Genomic DNA, 16,740 nt, shown 5'->3' with positions numbered 1-16,740 from the left:
CGCGTCAGTGGATCCTGTGTTAACAGTAACACAAAGAAAAGCCAGTATGACACCAGATAATTATTGTTAACAAGGGATACTGGGTATCCATATGTATATATTGTAATGCACTGTATATGTACAAAGAACCAGCCATGTTATGGTTTTATGTATACAGTATCGCACAAAGTGTCAATATTTTGTGTGGCCACCATTATTTTCCAGCACTGCATTAACCCTCTTGGGCATGGAGTTCACCAGAGCTTCACAGGTTGCCACTGGAGTCCTCTTCCACTCTTCCATGATGACATCACAGAGCTGGTGGATGTTAGAGATCTTGTGCTCCTCCACCTTCCATTTGAGTATGCCCCACAGATGTTCAATAGGGTTTATGTCTGGAGACATGCTTGGCCAGTCCATCACCTTTACCCTCACCTTCTTTAGCAAGGAAGTGGTCATCTTGGAGGTGTGTTTGGGGTTATTATCATGTTGGAATACTGCCCTGCAGCCCAGTCTCTAAAGGGAGGGTATCATGCTCTGCTTCAGTATGTCACAGTACATGTTGGCATTCATGGTTTCCTCAATGAACTGTAGCTCCTCAGTGCAGCACTCATGCAGCCCCAGACTTGACACTCCCACCAACATGCATGACTGTAGACACATTTCTGTCTGACCAGCGCCCCGTTTATTCCAACCTATAATCAATTTTTGTTTTTATAGCACTCCACTTCAAGCCCCTTGCAGTCACCTTGTTCTGGCTGTGTTTGCTGGCCGTTTTCTGGCGCTCTGGAGCATCTGTTTGGCCCTGCTTGGTGCGCATGTGTTAAAGCAATTTTGATCATCATCTTATTCTACTCCCCTGATGAAGCCAATGTTTTGACGAAACTAGTAGGGAAGAACCTGGCCTGCTACTTACCATCTTTCTAGCTGGTCATAAAAATCTGTTTTTCTATTGATATGTGATGAATGCTTTGTACTGATGGCTCCCTTTTTAAATCACATTTTTTGTATATTTTGTATAAATAAAAGTTTTTGTTATGTAAAAGTACTTGCTGATTTGTTTGTGGCACCGTGATAATCCCTCCTTTCCTTCTCCAAATTGTACCTAATTAAAATGAGGATGAGTTGCCTTATCTACTACTTACATACCAGACACATCTTTTTTTGAAAATGATGATAGTAAAACTTGACGCCAACCCAAATTACAAGTCTATATTAAATATGTAAAGCTGAATTTTACACTTTACACTTACACTGAATTTTACACTTACAAAGGAGCACTTTAAGCACTTGAACACCAGAAAGCAGGGTGGTTGAGGTTTTACAGTAAGGACTATTTTTGTTTTATGGACTGTGCAGTTTTTTTGTTATTTGCTTTTTATTTTAATGTTTCACGAATATTGGTTTGGAGTTCACATATTGCTCATATGTAGACTGTAGTTGTGTGCTAGTGCCTTACTTTTTATTTATTATTTTCCCAATGTGTTACAATTGTTTTTTAAATTTGATTGTTCGTTTAGTACATTCCATGTGTTACTACCCCGATGGTCACATGCAACCCTTTGGTACGTAGCTCTTGACCCAGGCAGTCAATAATCGGAAGCATTGATTTGGAATAATGCTCTGATGGTAGTAAATTCTAGCAGTCTTATGTGACATGTCTACAGTTGCTAACTGTCTCCTGCAGCATGTCTCCTGTCGTCAAGAGCACTTGTAGCATGTCTGCAGTTACTGACCATTGCCAGTAATGTCTGCAGTCTCTGACAGGCTAAAGAATTACATATGCTGATTTTATACATGACCTCTTATGCCGCGTGCACACGATCGGAATTCCGGCCAGAAAAAGACAGATGAGAGCATTTCATCGGAAAATGCGACCGTGTGTATGCACCATCGGAATTTAGCTGTCCGAATTTCTGCCAGCCAAAAATTTATAGCATAAACTTTCTATTAGAAATTCCGATCGTGTGTATGCAATTCCGACACACCAAAAATCACGCATGCTCAGATTCAACTACGAGATGGAAGCTATTGGCTACTGACTATTGAACTTCCTTTTTCTAGTCCAGTCATACGTGTTGTACGTCACCACATTCTAAACGATCGGAATTTGGTGTGACCATGTGTAGGCAAGACAGCTTGAGCTGAATTCCATTGGAATTCCATTGAGAAAACCATCAGAGCTTTTTCTGACGAGAATTGTGTTTTCTGATTCACACTTATGCAGATTGCAGTTTGCATATTGCAAGTGCATTGTGCATGTTTCAATACACATTTTTGATCCATTAAAGTCTATGGAACCAAAAACCAGAAAAAAAAGTCCCTGGCCCTTTCCATAAAATGCACAGATGTGAACTACACCCGTAGGAAAGCATGTTAAATGGACTGTAGTGTGTTTCTGCAAAACTGAAAACGCATTAAAAATGCATAGGTGTGAACCAGGTCTAAGTGATATTAGGGACTGCAGTTAAGGCCCCCCTACACATAGTACATTGACTATCAGTAGAAGTGGCGGCCCATGCATTAAGGGCACACGGGCGCTGGCCCCTCTCTCCTGCGACCTCCTCTATCACCAATAGATAGATTCATGCATTGCATGAATCTATCTATGGCCGCCACTGTCAGCCCCTATTCAGGCGCACAGACCCTTTTCGGCGCAGTGCGGGTGTGGGGTGTTTTTGAAGCACCTGATTAGAGCCATAGGCTCTAATAGGCTTAAAAAAAGGGACACTCAGGTCACTCAGCTGTGTTAGAAAAGCAAATTACTTTTTGTCTGCCAATCAGGTGCTCCGGTCTGTTCCCTGTCATCTGATTGGCTGAAACAACAGGACAGGAGATGAGGATGGCAGGAAACGCATGGAGGACCTCGCTCGTCGCCATCACCCGCTGCCCCACCGAGACAGGGTAAGTGCCGGGCAGATGGCGGTGGTCACACTGGGGGCATTCAAGGGCACAGTGGCAGCATTTAATGGGCACACTGGCAGCATTCGATGGGCACATTGGCAGCGTTTGATGGTCACAGTGGCATCGTTTGATGGGCACAGTGGCAGTGTTTGGCAGAGTGGCTGCATTTCATGGGCACAGCGGCAGCATTTCTTGGCACAGTGACAGCATTTGATGGCACAGTGGCAGCATTTAATGGGCACAGTGGCAACGTTTGATGGGGACAGTGGCAGCATTTGATGGGGACAGTGGCAGCGTTTGATGGGCACAGTGGCAGAATTTAATGGGCACAGTGGCAGAATTTGAGGGTACAGCGGCAGCGTTTGATGGCACAGTGGCAGCGTTTGATGGGCACAATGGCAGTGTTTAATTGCACAGTGGCCGCATTTAATGGGCACCATGGCAGCGTTTAGCACAGTGGCTGTAATTGATGGCACAGTGGCAGCATTGGAGGGCACAGTGGCAGCGTTTGATGGAACACTGGCAGTGTTTGATGGGCATAATGGCAGCATTTGATGGGCACAGTGGCTGCAATTAATGATTTTTTTTCAAAAAAAATTTGCACACCAAAATTTTGAGCACCAGCCGCCACTGATCAGTAGTCTTGTCAGGACAGCATCATAGGACACCATGTCTATGCGCATGTTTTGACATATGGTCTAAAGCCTAGAGTCAAAACCAGCTCCTTGCATGTGTATCATCTGTATACATAAGCATGTAAAGAGCTCATGCTCAATTTCAGGATTAGCATCAGAAGGCCTATTTAAGATTCAGTGCTGAAGTAAGATATTACTGCGTGCAGCTATTTACCTTGTGACTTGAAAAACCTGGTTCTGTTTGCTTACCTGTTGCTGACTCAGATATTCTTAGCCCTGTTTCTATTCTACCTACCTGTTGCTGACCCAGCTTGTCTTCAACTACCCATTGCTGACCTAGCTCATCTTGACCTGCTCTGTCCTACCTACCTGTTGCTGGCCCAGCTAGTTCCTGACACCATCTTGCCTCTACCAGTCTTCATAATGTGACCTCAGCCTGCATCCTGATCATGACAGGATTTCTCTGATTTACTAAATTCTGAGTACTTAACCTAACTACCTGATGAAGGGGAACTTTTGCGCCCCAGGACATGTTTTTTATGTAATAATTCATAATAAAATCACTTCTGGACTTTATCCAACTGGGCTGGCACTTTCTTCCTTATGGTTTGTGCCCCAGCTAAGAAGATGTTCCATTACATTCAATTGTGTTATCAGAACAGGAAGTGAACAGGAAGTGAAAGGAAACAAAGATAGATGTAAAAACCTTACAGAACTTCTAAGCCTTTCTTTCTTTATCCAAAATGTAAAAAGAAGAAGAAACAAAGCCTTGTGAATTTACCTAAATACCCTCTAAAATGAACTCACTTAAAAGAAACAGATTGTTTTGTAGACTAGCGATCACACCACAGGCTGTATAATTACTCAGCCAACGCAAAAACTTGTCGACAAATGGATTTCGCACAGTCAGAGGCTGGAAGAATAAAGAAGTTCTGGAGAAAAAACAACTGTTCCTTCAGCTAAATGAAAGCAATACAAGTCAAGAGAATCGCTTTTCACAGCGGAGGGGATACAATGTGGAGAATGAGGTTTAAAGGAATTATCGACTTCTGCATGTCAGTAAAATTCCCAAGGAAAATGGAAGTTCTGGAAGACGTGAGGGGACTCCAAACCAGGACTTCCCAATTACATGGCCCTTTGACAATAAATAGCTGCTTTCTTATGACTTATGTAGTGCTGCCCCCCGCAGGAGCTGTTGGTATTTTGCCCAGGTCTTCTCCAATTTTACTCCACAGCCAGGCACAAGGTAGATTCCCATAGGCTAGTTCACACACTCTTCCACTCGTTGTCTTCAATAATCAGTCTAGGGGGTTTTTTTTTTGTTGTTATTTATTTTTTTTGGAGAATTTGGATAGGGAAGGGGATTTAGTGAGATACTCCAAATTCTACTATTCACACTTGAGGAAAGTTTTCTTAGCCGAACTGTGAAACAGACTGTACAAGACTGAGCAAAGTCCCTTGCAATGGGTATGAATTGAGTAGACCCCGCTCTTTCCTGACCAGATGGTGTCCCCTACAGCTTACACCCAGCAGCTGACTTCTAGCACGCAGAGGGGGGATTCAGCAGCATCAGCCTCTGAGATACCTTTAGGGGGTCTGTATCCATAAGGCCCTGGTCGCAGGTCATCTTTCTCCATGATAACAGACAGGATCCATGGACATTCTCCATCAGTAAGCTCTCAAAAAAAAAACAGCATTTAGGCCCTCGGGTTGCCTAACTGAGGCCACATGACAGCCTGTACTTGGGACCGCTCCTCTGCAGGAAAAAGACCAAGAGCCCATGAGCTCCTAGAACATAATTTCAGACACCCAGCAGGCATAGGGGCACCTCCCCTTGTAATTGGCCAGGGCTGTATTATCCATCACTTTCCTTAGTTGCTAGGATACAGTGAAACTTCAAGGCAGCAGGAGCAACACCAGAGCACACTGAGAAGACTACACTAACTGATCACCGCTTTCTGTTAAGCACACCACAGTTAACTTTACTTAACTGTCTCTCTGTTAAGCAGAGAAACCACGATCAGAATTTTGGTCAGAAAAAGCTCTGATGGTTTTTTCCAACGGAATTCCGATGGGATTCCGTTCAAGCTGTCTTGCATACACACGGTCACACAAAGTTCTCTGAACTTTCGACCGTCCAGAACACGGTGATGTACAATACTACGACGTGCCGAGAAAATTAAGTTCATAGTTTCCGAGCATGCGCCAAATTGTTTCCGAGCATGCGTAGGAATTTTGCGCATCGGAATTTGTGCAGACAATCGGAATTTCCGATCTGAACTTTTTCCAACCGAAAAATTTAGAACATGCTCTCAATCTTTTGCTGGCCGAAATTCGACCAGCAAAAGTCCGATGGAGCATACACACGATCGCATTTTCCGACCAAAAGCTCTCATCTGACTTTTTCTGGCGGAATTTCCGATCGTGTGTACAGGGCATTAGGCACAAAGACTATATACAAAAACGGTAACCCATGTTAAATAATTGAATGTCACCCTTTTCTGATTCGATCAATAAACTAGGTACATTCCGCCTGCCCATACATGGTTCCAATCTCAGCCGGTTTCTGCTAAACCAGCTGAGATTCCAACCATCTATGGCCAGCCTAAGAACTGAAAATTTGAATTCTATGGGAGAATAAAGTCTTGTTTTGACTGTATACTGTATCTAATATACTGTATGTAACATCATTATGTACTTCAGTATGTAAGGACACACATTCCTTGATTATTGTAACTCCCTTCTTGCTGGTCTACCTTTACATAGAATCTTCCTCCCCAGCCTACCATGAATCCTGCTGACAGAGTCATCCACCTAATCAATCGCACAGTGTCTTCCTCTCGTTTCTGCCAATCCCTCTGCTGGCTTTCATTTGCCCAACAAATAAAATTCAAAATACTAACCATAACATACAAAGCCATTCACAATTCTGCCCAAGCTACTTCTCCAACCTCATCCCAAAATATCATCCAAACCATCCTCTTCACTCTTCCTTAGATCTCCTGATCTCTAGTCCCCGTATCTTCTCCTCCCATGCTCACCTCCAGGATGTCTCCAGAGCATCTCCCATCCTCTAGAACTACCTAACACGTTATGTCCAGTTATCTACTCTAGGAAAATGGAAAAATGCTGCACACCAACAAAGCTGTTCCAACTTAGTTTATTTTTCAAACAACAGTCACATAGCCACCAAGACACAGGAACCAAGAGAGGTAACGCATTTCACACTGTCAATAGTGCTTCTTCAAAGTTATCTACTCTGCCTTTAGGTGATCCTTGAAAACTCAAGCTTTCTCAAAAGCTGCTAACTTGCATAGGTTGGTGGCCCACAGCTAAATTTGCCTAGCTTCCTGGCTTGTTTGTCCCACACACAGACTGTATGTACAATGCACAGAATACAGTTTTGACATGGTTCTTTCTGTGCCACAACAACAAGAGATTCAATTCATACTGCTTAAAACTTCCCAACCAAAATAGTAAAAAGGCCCCTACATACAAAGAAAGCACCCCACACCACAGTACAGTTTCATTACATATATACTATTAGCTGTGATATTGGTGCAATTGCGTTTGGTTACCTGGGAAACTAATGTGTTTTAGTGGCTATGGTGGAAAGCATTTTCTATAGCTGTGTAGGCAGGTGCAGTCTACTTTCTCAGCTGCAGGTGGTGCTCTTCTGCAGCGACACTGCAGTTCGAGAGGAAATCAAGAGGAACATGGATTCTCTATGATTTCCTGGGTCACTGGGGAAGCTATCCAACTGGATGGCAGTCATCTTATTTAAGGCCCTGGCTCCCAGGCTTGACACACATTTTGCGATTGGGCAGAGTAGGGACAGGTATTCCAGCTGGTAGGGATAGGTCTAGTAGCAGTGAAAGGTTCCTGACAAGGAGGGATAGCCTACGGCTTGCAACTTCCCTGGACGTTTTCCTGCTTGGGCACATTCTGCCCCTCTCAACAGCCGCTGTCAGTTTGGCAGAGACCCGCTCTCTACACGATGCTGGACTTGTGCGTGTTACTGGTTGGGCTGTTTTTCCACTGGTTTTATTGTGAACTGGCATTGCATTATTTCAATACAGGTTCTTTCATCGCACTTGGACTGTGTGTGTTACTGCTGCCACACCACGCTGCACTCCACCTAAAGTTGTATGGTTTTGGATATTTGTCAAACAAAAAGTCTCACTAGATAACTGGTACTAGAACCTGAAAATGTGCCCCAGCACTGCCTTCCATTGTTGGGTGAATGTTGTTGTACAGGAGTGCAAGCATTTAACCAGCATGCAATGATCTTGCCAGCAAACATGCTATTTAAACCACAGTCTCTCCAGAAGCTGGGCTCTGCATTTGAACTCTTCTTGCTTGCCTAATTCTCCAATTATGCATTACTGAAGTAGGCTTGATTTCTGACCCTACTTTTGCCTTGTGTTTCAATAGCACGTTGCAAGCCAGCAGTCGGCCTGGCCTGACCCCACATCTATTTGTCGATTCTGGATCTGCTTTACTTGAGATTTTGCCAAACCCAGTTTGTTCCTGGCACTGTTTCTGTGCACGTCTGCATGAATGAATCTGCTCATCAATCTTCAGTGGCACACCTCCAGTTTTTACTCTACAGGCTCAAGCCTATCCTTGACTACTCTGTGGGCACTCATAACACTCTATTGCTCCAGCATTACAAATGACCTCAGCAGGGGAGTTTGGGATGGAAAAGCAAGACAAGTTGCCCTTGTTATTTTACCTCTCCACCCGGTATGACAACAATAACATACACTATATTTCTATACATGTGAGTAGCCACATTTAGTGCATTCTTAAAGGCTGTAGCCTACATAACCCAGCACCAAAAAGGCACTCCAAACAAGGACACTCTCAGAGAGTAACGACTAGTTCTGAGTGACAGAGAGGCTATTGGTTCCTCCCATTGGAAACACGTCACAAGTGCACTTTAATTATGAGTGTTCATCAGCCTTTGGCTCAGTTCCAGTCATCAGCAGAGATCAGATTCTCCAGTGATTAGCCATGCGACGAGTGACGGGAAGGAACATTAGTCAGCTCAGAGGTGACACCAGTGTTGGTCTTGTTCTTATCTTTATTATTTAATTATTCATCCCCGCTCTGTATCACTCGGACCACTATCAGATGTCTATTATTTCTCTGCCGAACGGCGTCCATTATTCATCACAAGCCTCCGTTGTCACAACGCTTCTTTGTTGAATCAGACGGTTTAGTCAAAGCCCATTCTTTTCTGGAGTAAAAGGCAGGAGCTGTCCAGGAAGCTGGTTTCTATATTCATTTATTTTATTAATATTGGACCTCTCGCTTTGTTATTTATGGAAAATTTAAAAAAATCTTTAATGTATTTTAAATGAATCCTATTAAAGGGAACCTATCTTAAAATATATATCTCTAAATGTGTGACACCCAAACCTGTAATTTGTGTAGTATGACAATCCCGACATGGCTCTTATTTGGGGCTCAAACAACTATTCTCTGTCCAATATCTAGCAATACAAGGTATGCACCTCAACTACATTGTAGAGTGGGGTGCATAAAGAATTGCCAGAGTTCTGACTTAAAGTATAGTTGAAGGTAAAACGGGTTAACTTTATCCCTGAACTTGAAAGTGAAAGGAAATCCCAGATTTTGAGTAGTCACCAATATAAGAATAGAGGGGAAATCTTCCAATAAGAGACGCTTAAGAGGGGATATGATTTCAATATACAAATACCGTACTGATGACCCCACAATAGGGATTAAAAGTTTTTGCGGAAGGGAGTTTAACAAGACATGTGGCCACTCATTAAAATTAGAAGAAAAGAGGTTTAACCTTAAACTACGTAGAGGGTTCCTACTGTAAGAGCGGCAAGGATGTGGAATTCCCTTCCAAAGCCGGTGGTCTCAGTGGGGAGCATTGATAGTTTCAAGAAACTATTAGATAAGCACCTGATCGACCACAACATACAGGGATATAAAATGTAATACTGACATATAATCACACACATAGGTTGGACTTGATGGACTTGTGTCTTTTTTTGACCTCACCTACTATGTAATAGGGACTTTAGTTCTGGTGACCCTGGTGATAACTTCCTTCAGCTGTGGCTATGGGACAGGAAGTCAAAAGAAATCCCCCCCCAAAAAAAAACCTGACAGGGGTTATAACCCTCCCTTACTCTATCCAAAATGAAAAAAATGCCTTCAGTTCTACTTTACATCTGATCTCCGGTCAGCTTATAAATATTACATTTGGGTACATTCCTCCATCCCCCTTCCCGCATGCTAAGTGTCTGATGCTCATTTAGTCTAAGGTTATAATGCTCCCCTTCTCTGATGGTGAAGCTACCCCTTTGCCATCAATTTGTCATAACGTACATTTACATACAGTGCCTTTTTTTTAAACTTAGAACAATTAAAAGTTCTATTAATGCAAACGTGTGTCCTGTTCAATAATGAGATTTTAATGATAGATGTAATGTATAATCACTATTTCATACAACCTCTTCCAGAATTTATGAATTATGTTTAGGTTCTATGTGAAACCACACATAGTATATAGTAATTCTGTACAAACCTGTCTTAATGTAATGCCGGTCACAGACAGTTCGATCCTTGGCCGGTTCAGCAGGAACCGGCCATGATTCAAACCGTAATATGGACAGGCTGATTGTACCAAGTTGATCGATCGTATTGGGTACAACTAGCCTCTTGGATTTTACTTGCGATTATTGCTAGCAGCAGGTATAGCTGCTAGCAATAATAATTGTCTTCTCTCTGTGGGGTCGGCTAGAAGGCAGGATAGGAAGACTTTATTTTGATAAATATAAATTATTAGAATAGGTTAACCAGCTCAGCTGTGTATTACTTTCCTTCTAATGTTATACATCTTATACAGTAATAGCAAGTTTCCTCTTCTGCAATGTGACAATGACCTTGATGGCATCACCCGGGCACACACAGGCCATGGGATAAGGACACGGAGCACTGACCTGTTTGTGAAGACTTTGCTGTAGTTAGACACTTGTATTTCCAGCATCTCATTCCCGTCTATGTTACTGGCGATCGGCCAACGGAAAGTCTGCAAAAAGAGAAGGCGGCCATCAACAAACAGAGCCTTACCTGCACACAGTCTACTACACTACACATGTCCTACTTCTCTACCATCCCACAAAATATTCAGGAATTAGGCTGTATAGCGGTAAATACATATTATCACATCGAGGGGGAATTCTACAAGGGTTCAATTATTGTTTAGGGAATGGGCAATAATACAAACCTTTTTGTTTGCTCCCACAAGCTTTTTTCTACAGGACTTTTTTTATTGGATGTGTTTTATAGCAGAGAGAAAAAAATATATATATATTTTTTTTCAAAATTGTTGGTCTATTTTGTTTATACCCCAAAAAATAAAAAACACAGAGGTGATCAAATACCACTAAAAGAAAGCGCTATTTGTGGGGAAATAAGGACATAGATTTTATTTGGGTACAGTGTAACACAACCGCACAATTGTCAGTTAAAATAACGCAGTGCCATATCGCAAAAAATAGCCTGGTCATGAAGAATGTGAATTTTCCGGAGCTGAAGTGGTTAATCTTTCATTATATGGCCAGAATGTTATGAGAATCACATCACTATATGGGAAAACTATATGTGGACCTCCTTTCAAATTATTGATATCAGGTATTTCCAGTGAAGGGCCTGTGTTCACACAAGGCTGGGTCCACACTGGTGCGATGCCAGACATCGCATGTGATTTGCACCGCATTGCTGTGCACATCACATGCGATGTCTGTGCAAATTCAGCCATACACTTTGTATGGCTGAAATTGCATCGCATTCGCACCAAACTAGTGCAGGACCCTTTTTTTGGTCTGCACTGGAATCAGTTTGGATGGGTGTTCGGACCCATGCGTTCCGATTCCATATGATTTTACAGTTCGCACTGCGTTCTGCAAACTGATTGGGGGGTGTCATTAACTTTATATTGACACCTGCAGCTGTTCGCAGACAGCAGGATGAACAGCCTGCAAGTCGGATGCGATGCGGGAACCCGCACAGGAATCGCTGTGGTTCCCGCATCGCACTAGTGTGAACCCAGCCTGAATGCTACAACATACATAGACTTTTAAGATAATTGGGCATTCCCAGCTTAAGGAGAACTCTTAATTAACACCTTTGGGATAAATTGAAAGGTAGATTGTGTGTCAGGTTTTCTCATCCAGCATTGGTACCTGACCTCACAAATTCTGCTTTGGCTCAAAGGGCAAAACTACTTTCCACAGACACAATCCAAAGCTTTCCCAGAGAGTGTATTATATCCACAAAAGGGGGCTATCTAAATATCAATGGCCCTTCAAAAGAGAATCCCGTAGCAAAATAAATAGAAATAGGCGTAGGGTTGGCATGACAGGGTAGCAGGGCAATCAGGACACAAGTGGTTAACCCGGTGTTGTGAGTTGGTCAGTTTGGTTGGGGTGGCCAGGAGGGGTTATGTAGGTTAGGAAGGGAGGTGCCAAGTGTCTGGTGGTCAGTTGGAGGTCATCGGACGAAGAATCAATTTCAGCCTGTCTTTATTGGCTGAGACCATGGTGGCCGATCTGGACAATACTTTCAATACTTCCATCGGTACACTCATTGGGCCTCAATGGCTGTAGTCAAATCTAGACGAGCCAGAATTTCTGCCTTTAGATTTTGATAGTCTTTAGCGTCATCTGGGGGCAGGTCAAAGTAGGCTTTTTGAGGATCTCTGGTGAGGAAAGGGACAATGAGGCCGGCCCACTGGTCCTGAAGCCACCCTTCTCTCTCTGCTGTCCTCTCAAATGTAGCAAGAAATGCCTCTACCTCATCATTCAGGGAAACTTCTGCAGAAAATGGCTTACCCTCACACAGTAGTGTATTTAGGTTTTGTGCTGCCCTAGGCCTGACTAAACTCGTGCACCCCCTAATTTAAATATGACCCACCCCTTCCTGTCACGGCCACACCCCTTGCTGTTTAAGACCCACCCTGACATTTTCAAGTGGGGACACTAGTTTAGAGGGCCGGGGGGGGGGGGGTGTCAATGGATTCCCTTAATTTGCATAGATTTCATCACACTTCCTGTTTGGCTATGGGGCAGGAAGTGAAGGGAAATCTCTGCAATGGGACAGGGATCATAAAAAAAATAAACTGACAGGAGCTATAACCCTCCTTATTCTATCCAAAATGAAAAAAAAGTGTTGCCTATAGTTCTACTTTAAGCAGAAATTTCTGATAATTTTATGGAGAGGACTAAGAAGATGTAACCATGCCAATGGTGCAGCAGAAAACATATAGCACAGCGAGGAAGGTTTGTGGTCCAGGATGATAGGACAGTCAAAATTAGAAGTGGCGCCCACCCTCACAGTTGCGGAATGCTGGCTGCCCGCATACCGGAAGCAGTGCGGCCGCTTTTTGATGGGCGCTAGACTAATTTGGCTCTCAGCCCAGTCCACCCCACCGCCAAGACTGGCCCTACACTAACAGTGTAACGCAAGTTGGCGGGGACTCTTTCCGTGCTGCAAAGTGCTGCCCTAGGCCTGGGGCTTGTCGGCCTAGGCCAGGATACAGCATTGCCCACACGGTTACCAGGTTGCCAGAGGCAACAGCCACTTGCTCCCACCCCTGAGAAAGTTGCTGCACTGCTTCTTGTAAGGCAGTCACCTGAGCCTGCATAACCCCTTGCTGGGTCACCAGTGACTCTTTGTGGTGAGTTTGTTGTAGCTTTAGCTGGGTTGCTAAGTGCTGATTAGCTTCCTCATGGCATGTCTGCTCTTGCATATTAGCCAGGGAAAGCTGTTTAATTAGCTCCTCCATTGGTTTAGCTTTCAGGGTTTTTATAGCTTTAACCCAGGACATAAATCCAATGCACTGTCTCTTTAAAAGTCAGTTTTTAAGTCCAATGCAAAAAAAAAGAATATATATATATATATATATATATATATATATATATATATATATATATATATTTTTTTTTTTTTTTTTTTTTTCTTCTTCTTATGCCTGTTATCCTGTCCTGCCTGAACCAGTTGTAAAGTTTGGGGGAACCAGCTAGATCGCAGGACACAGGCTTTTCAATTAAAAGGAGGTTTATTAAACTTAAACAGCTTCCCAGCAGCAAAAACAAAGAAAGAAATATCAGTCTCACTGACTTGCAGAGCTCAGAACTGCTGTCGCAGTTAAACAGTCCTTAATCTGTATTGCAGGTAACTTTCCCTGCTAGTAGGTTTCCAGGCAGGACACTGCCGTGCGCTTTCATAGCTATTCATCGTTCACCGTCCACCGTCCACCATTCATCATTCATCATTCACAGTCTCCACTATACTCCTCCACACCCACCTACAACATCTTGTCTTGTTTTAAACCCACTTCCTCTGACAGGTGAGTTAACCCTTTTGTTCCCTTAAAGAGACCACAGTCCAAACAGAGGGGAAATATAGCCTCCTTCCAGGACCCAGCCACGGCGTCCTGTACACATTACACTGATGAGGGACCACAGGGAGGATTTTTGCGTTTGGCATGTTTTCCTGGACTCCTTTAATGGTTGTTTATTTTGGATGGAAGAGCCAGTGAGTAATTTTAATTTGGCATTTTTTAGCGACACTGCCGGGTCGTCAGGATATGGGGCTTTTTTGGGGGACGATGAAGTGCAGAGTGCTGGACGGATGACTGGCAGGAGGCGGGTTTTCTCAAAAATCTTGTTCTGCTGGAATTGTTTCCGGTTATTGTCACGGTGGAGAGTTCTTTCCTGATAGGAAGATCCGTCTCAATTTGGGGGTGTGAGATTATGAGAAGGGTGTGTCCATTTTGGCGATGGATTTCAAGATAGCGGGTTTAGCTTATGGGTTCAAATTGACAGGAGGCTTCGATTTTACAAACGTTTTTATGATGAGGCAGGCCTTGAAGGAGTATAGAAAAGGGACCAAAAAAGTAGGACAGATGGCTCCCGGTCAATTTCTCCAGTTTGCAGAAGTTGCTTCTGCAGGTGAGTTCAGTGTGTGATTCTAGTTACAAGGCCTTTTTGTTTAGGGCAGCATTCACATTGGCCTTCTATGGGGCTTTTAGGGTGGCTAAATTGGTTAGCCCTTCTCGATTGGCTCAAGGGGGACTTTTGGTGGATGACATTCTCTGTGGAAGTGCTTTGGTGGCTCTCTTTCTTCGCCGAAGATGGACTGGTTGGGGGGGGGGTAAGTATGTACATGTATATAGAGTCCCGGGGCATCCATTTGCCCTGTGGCTGCTGTTGAGGAGTATTTGGGCATCCACTCAACAGTTGTGGGATCCTTTTTAGTGCACCGGGATGGGTTGTCCTTATCTGTGTTCCAGTTTGGCTCGGTGTTCCGCCGATGTCTAGAGGCAGCGGGTTATGACTCCCTGGCCTATTCCTCTCATTCCTTTTGCATCGGGGCTGCCACTGAGGCCACCCAGTGGGGATTGGAGACTGCAATTATAAAGCGCATTGGGCAATTGGATTCTGACCGATTCAAGCTTTTCATACGCCCTCATTTGGTTTAGGTCACCCGGGCTTGTCATGTGCTGTTTTTTCTCCATGTTTGTTTTATTTTATTACTCTGCATGTTCCGTATAAGAAGCAATAAAATTAATGTTCAGCATTTTTCTTTTAAGATGATGTGGCTGGTCTCGTGTGGATCATGGGACATTCTTTTGTTTTTTGGGGGGCTAAACGAGCGGATGTTCGGCCCAACGACTGCCAGTTAGGTGTAATTCGTGAGGTGGCCATGGTCCGTTGGATTGGGGTTCCGGGCATGTTGTGGAGCAGGGTGTTGCCTGAGATACATAAGTATGCCTGCCTGGATCCGGTCCAGGATGTCTTGGTATTGCACATCGGGGGCAACGATTTAGGAGTTCGCTCTATGCAGCATTTGATTTGGGAAATTTAATTTAAAGTCCTTTGTATCCGCATGGATTTTCCCCATACTCTCATTGTATGGTCGGACATTGTCGGCCATACTTCTTGGTGCTGGGCTAGGTCGGTGGAGGTCAACAAGGCCTGAATTAAGGTTAACAAGGAGGTGGAGAGATTTATTACACGTGATGGTGGTTTTGTGGTCAGGCACCGGGACTTGGAGATTGATACTAGTCAGTACTTGAGGGGGGATGGCGTCCATCTCAACGCAGTGAGCAGTGATTTTTGGTTTCTAGGCCTGCAGGATGAAATGCTGCCCTGCATTTTTTGGGCCACCCATAAGTGTAAGGCTTTACACCTGTGTGCTGTGGTGGTTGGGATCTTTGGAGGTCATCTAAATTATTACCGATATGGCGTAGAGGGGAACCATCTATGGTATGGGTCCTCGGTAAGATGCCAGTTAACCAAGGTTTAACTGGGCATTTGGATATGGGTAGCAGTGTTGGAAGGTGGAGAGTTGGTATCGTCCTCGAGTCGGTGTGTTGCGACTGGGGACCTTGTGTGGTCACGCTGATACTAAGTCAATTTGGGGTCTTTTCAGTGCCTTCAAAGATCAACAACATCGTTAAGATCTATCTGTGAGATTATTGTATGTAAATAAAATGTTTATGGTGAGTTGTTAATAAATGGCCGCTACAGCCAATTTTACTCCAAAAAGGGAGTTTGGCTATTTAATATGGCATACAATATTATGGTAGGTGTAGGGGGTCAATGGTCAGTTTGCATCTGTCTTACCATAGTCATGAATTTAAGTGTTTTCAGCGGAGGACAGTTTGAATTGTACAGCATACAAAGTCATGTTAGACAATTATGCACTTCCAGCATTGTGGTAACACTTTGGTGAAGGTCCTTTTCTGTCCCAGCATGACTGTGCTTCTATGCACAAAGTAATTTCCAAAAAGACATGGTTTGATGAGTTTGGTGTGGAAGAACTCAAATGATCCTCACAAAGACTAGACCTTAACACTAATAAACACTTTTGGGATGAATTGGAATGCCAGTTGCAAGCCAAGTCTTCTTTTCCAGCATCAGTACCTGGTCTCACAAATGGCTGAATGGACACAAATTCTAACACACATACAGTAACTCACAAAAGTGAGTACACCCTCACATTTTTGTAAGCATTTTATTATATCTTTTTATGTTGACAACACTGAAGATATTACACTTTGCTGCAATGTAAAGTAGCGAGTGTACAACTTGTATAACAGTGTAAATTTTCTGTCATCTCAAAATAACTCAACACACAGCCATTAATGTCTAAACCGCTGGCAACAAGAGTG

The 16,740-nt window shown here is 43.5% G+C and overlaps 1 protein-coding gene across 16 annotated transcripts in view; it reads right to left on the bottom strand.

Annotated features, from left to right (window-relative positions):
* OTOF (otoferlin) overlaps positions 1-16,740 on the bottom strand; it is a 529,099-nt gene that overhangs the window by 364,244 nt on the left and 148,115 nt on the right. For all 16 annotated transcript variants that reach the window (XR_013276955.1, XM_077488986.1, XM_077488987.1 and 13 more), the window contains exon 3: positions 10,502-10,590. Coding sequence is in view for 15 of the 16 variants with exons in the window: in XM_077488986.1 (XP_077345112.1) it covers positions 10,502-10,590 (89 nt within the window). In the remaining variant the exon portion in view is untranslated. The remainder of the gene's footprint in view (positions 1-10,501; positions 10,591-16,740) is intronic.

Source organism: Lithobates pipiens, unplaced genomic scaffold, assembly GCF_037356315.1.
Source record: "Lithobates pipiens isolate NorthernLeopardFrog02 unplaced genomic scaffold, aLitPip1_a1.2 Scaffold_18, whole genome shotgun sequence".
In the NCBI taxonomy this organism is placed as follows: domain Eukaryota; kingdom Metazoa; phylum Chordata; class Amphibia; order Anura; family Ranidae; genus Lithobates; species Lithobates pipiens.
This window is presented reverse-complemented; position numbering and strand designations above follow the sequence as displayed.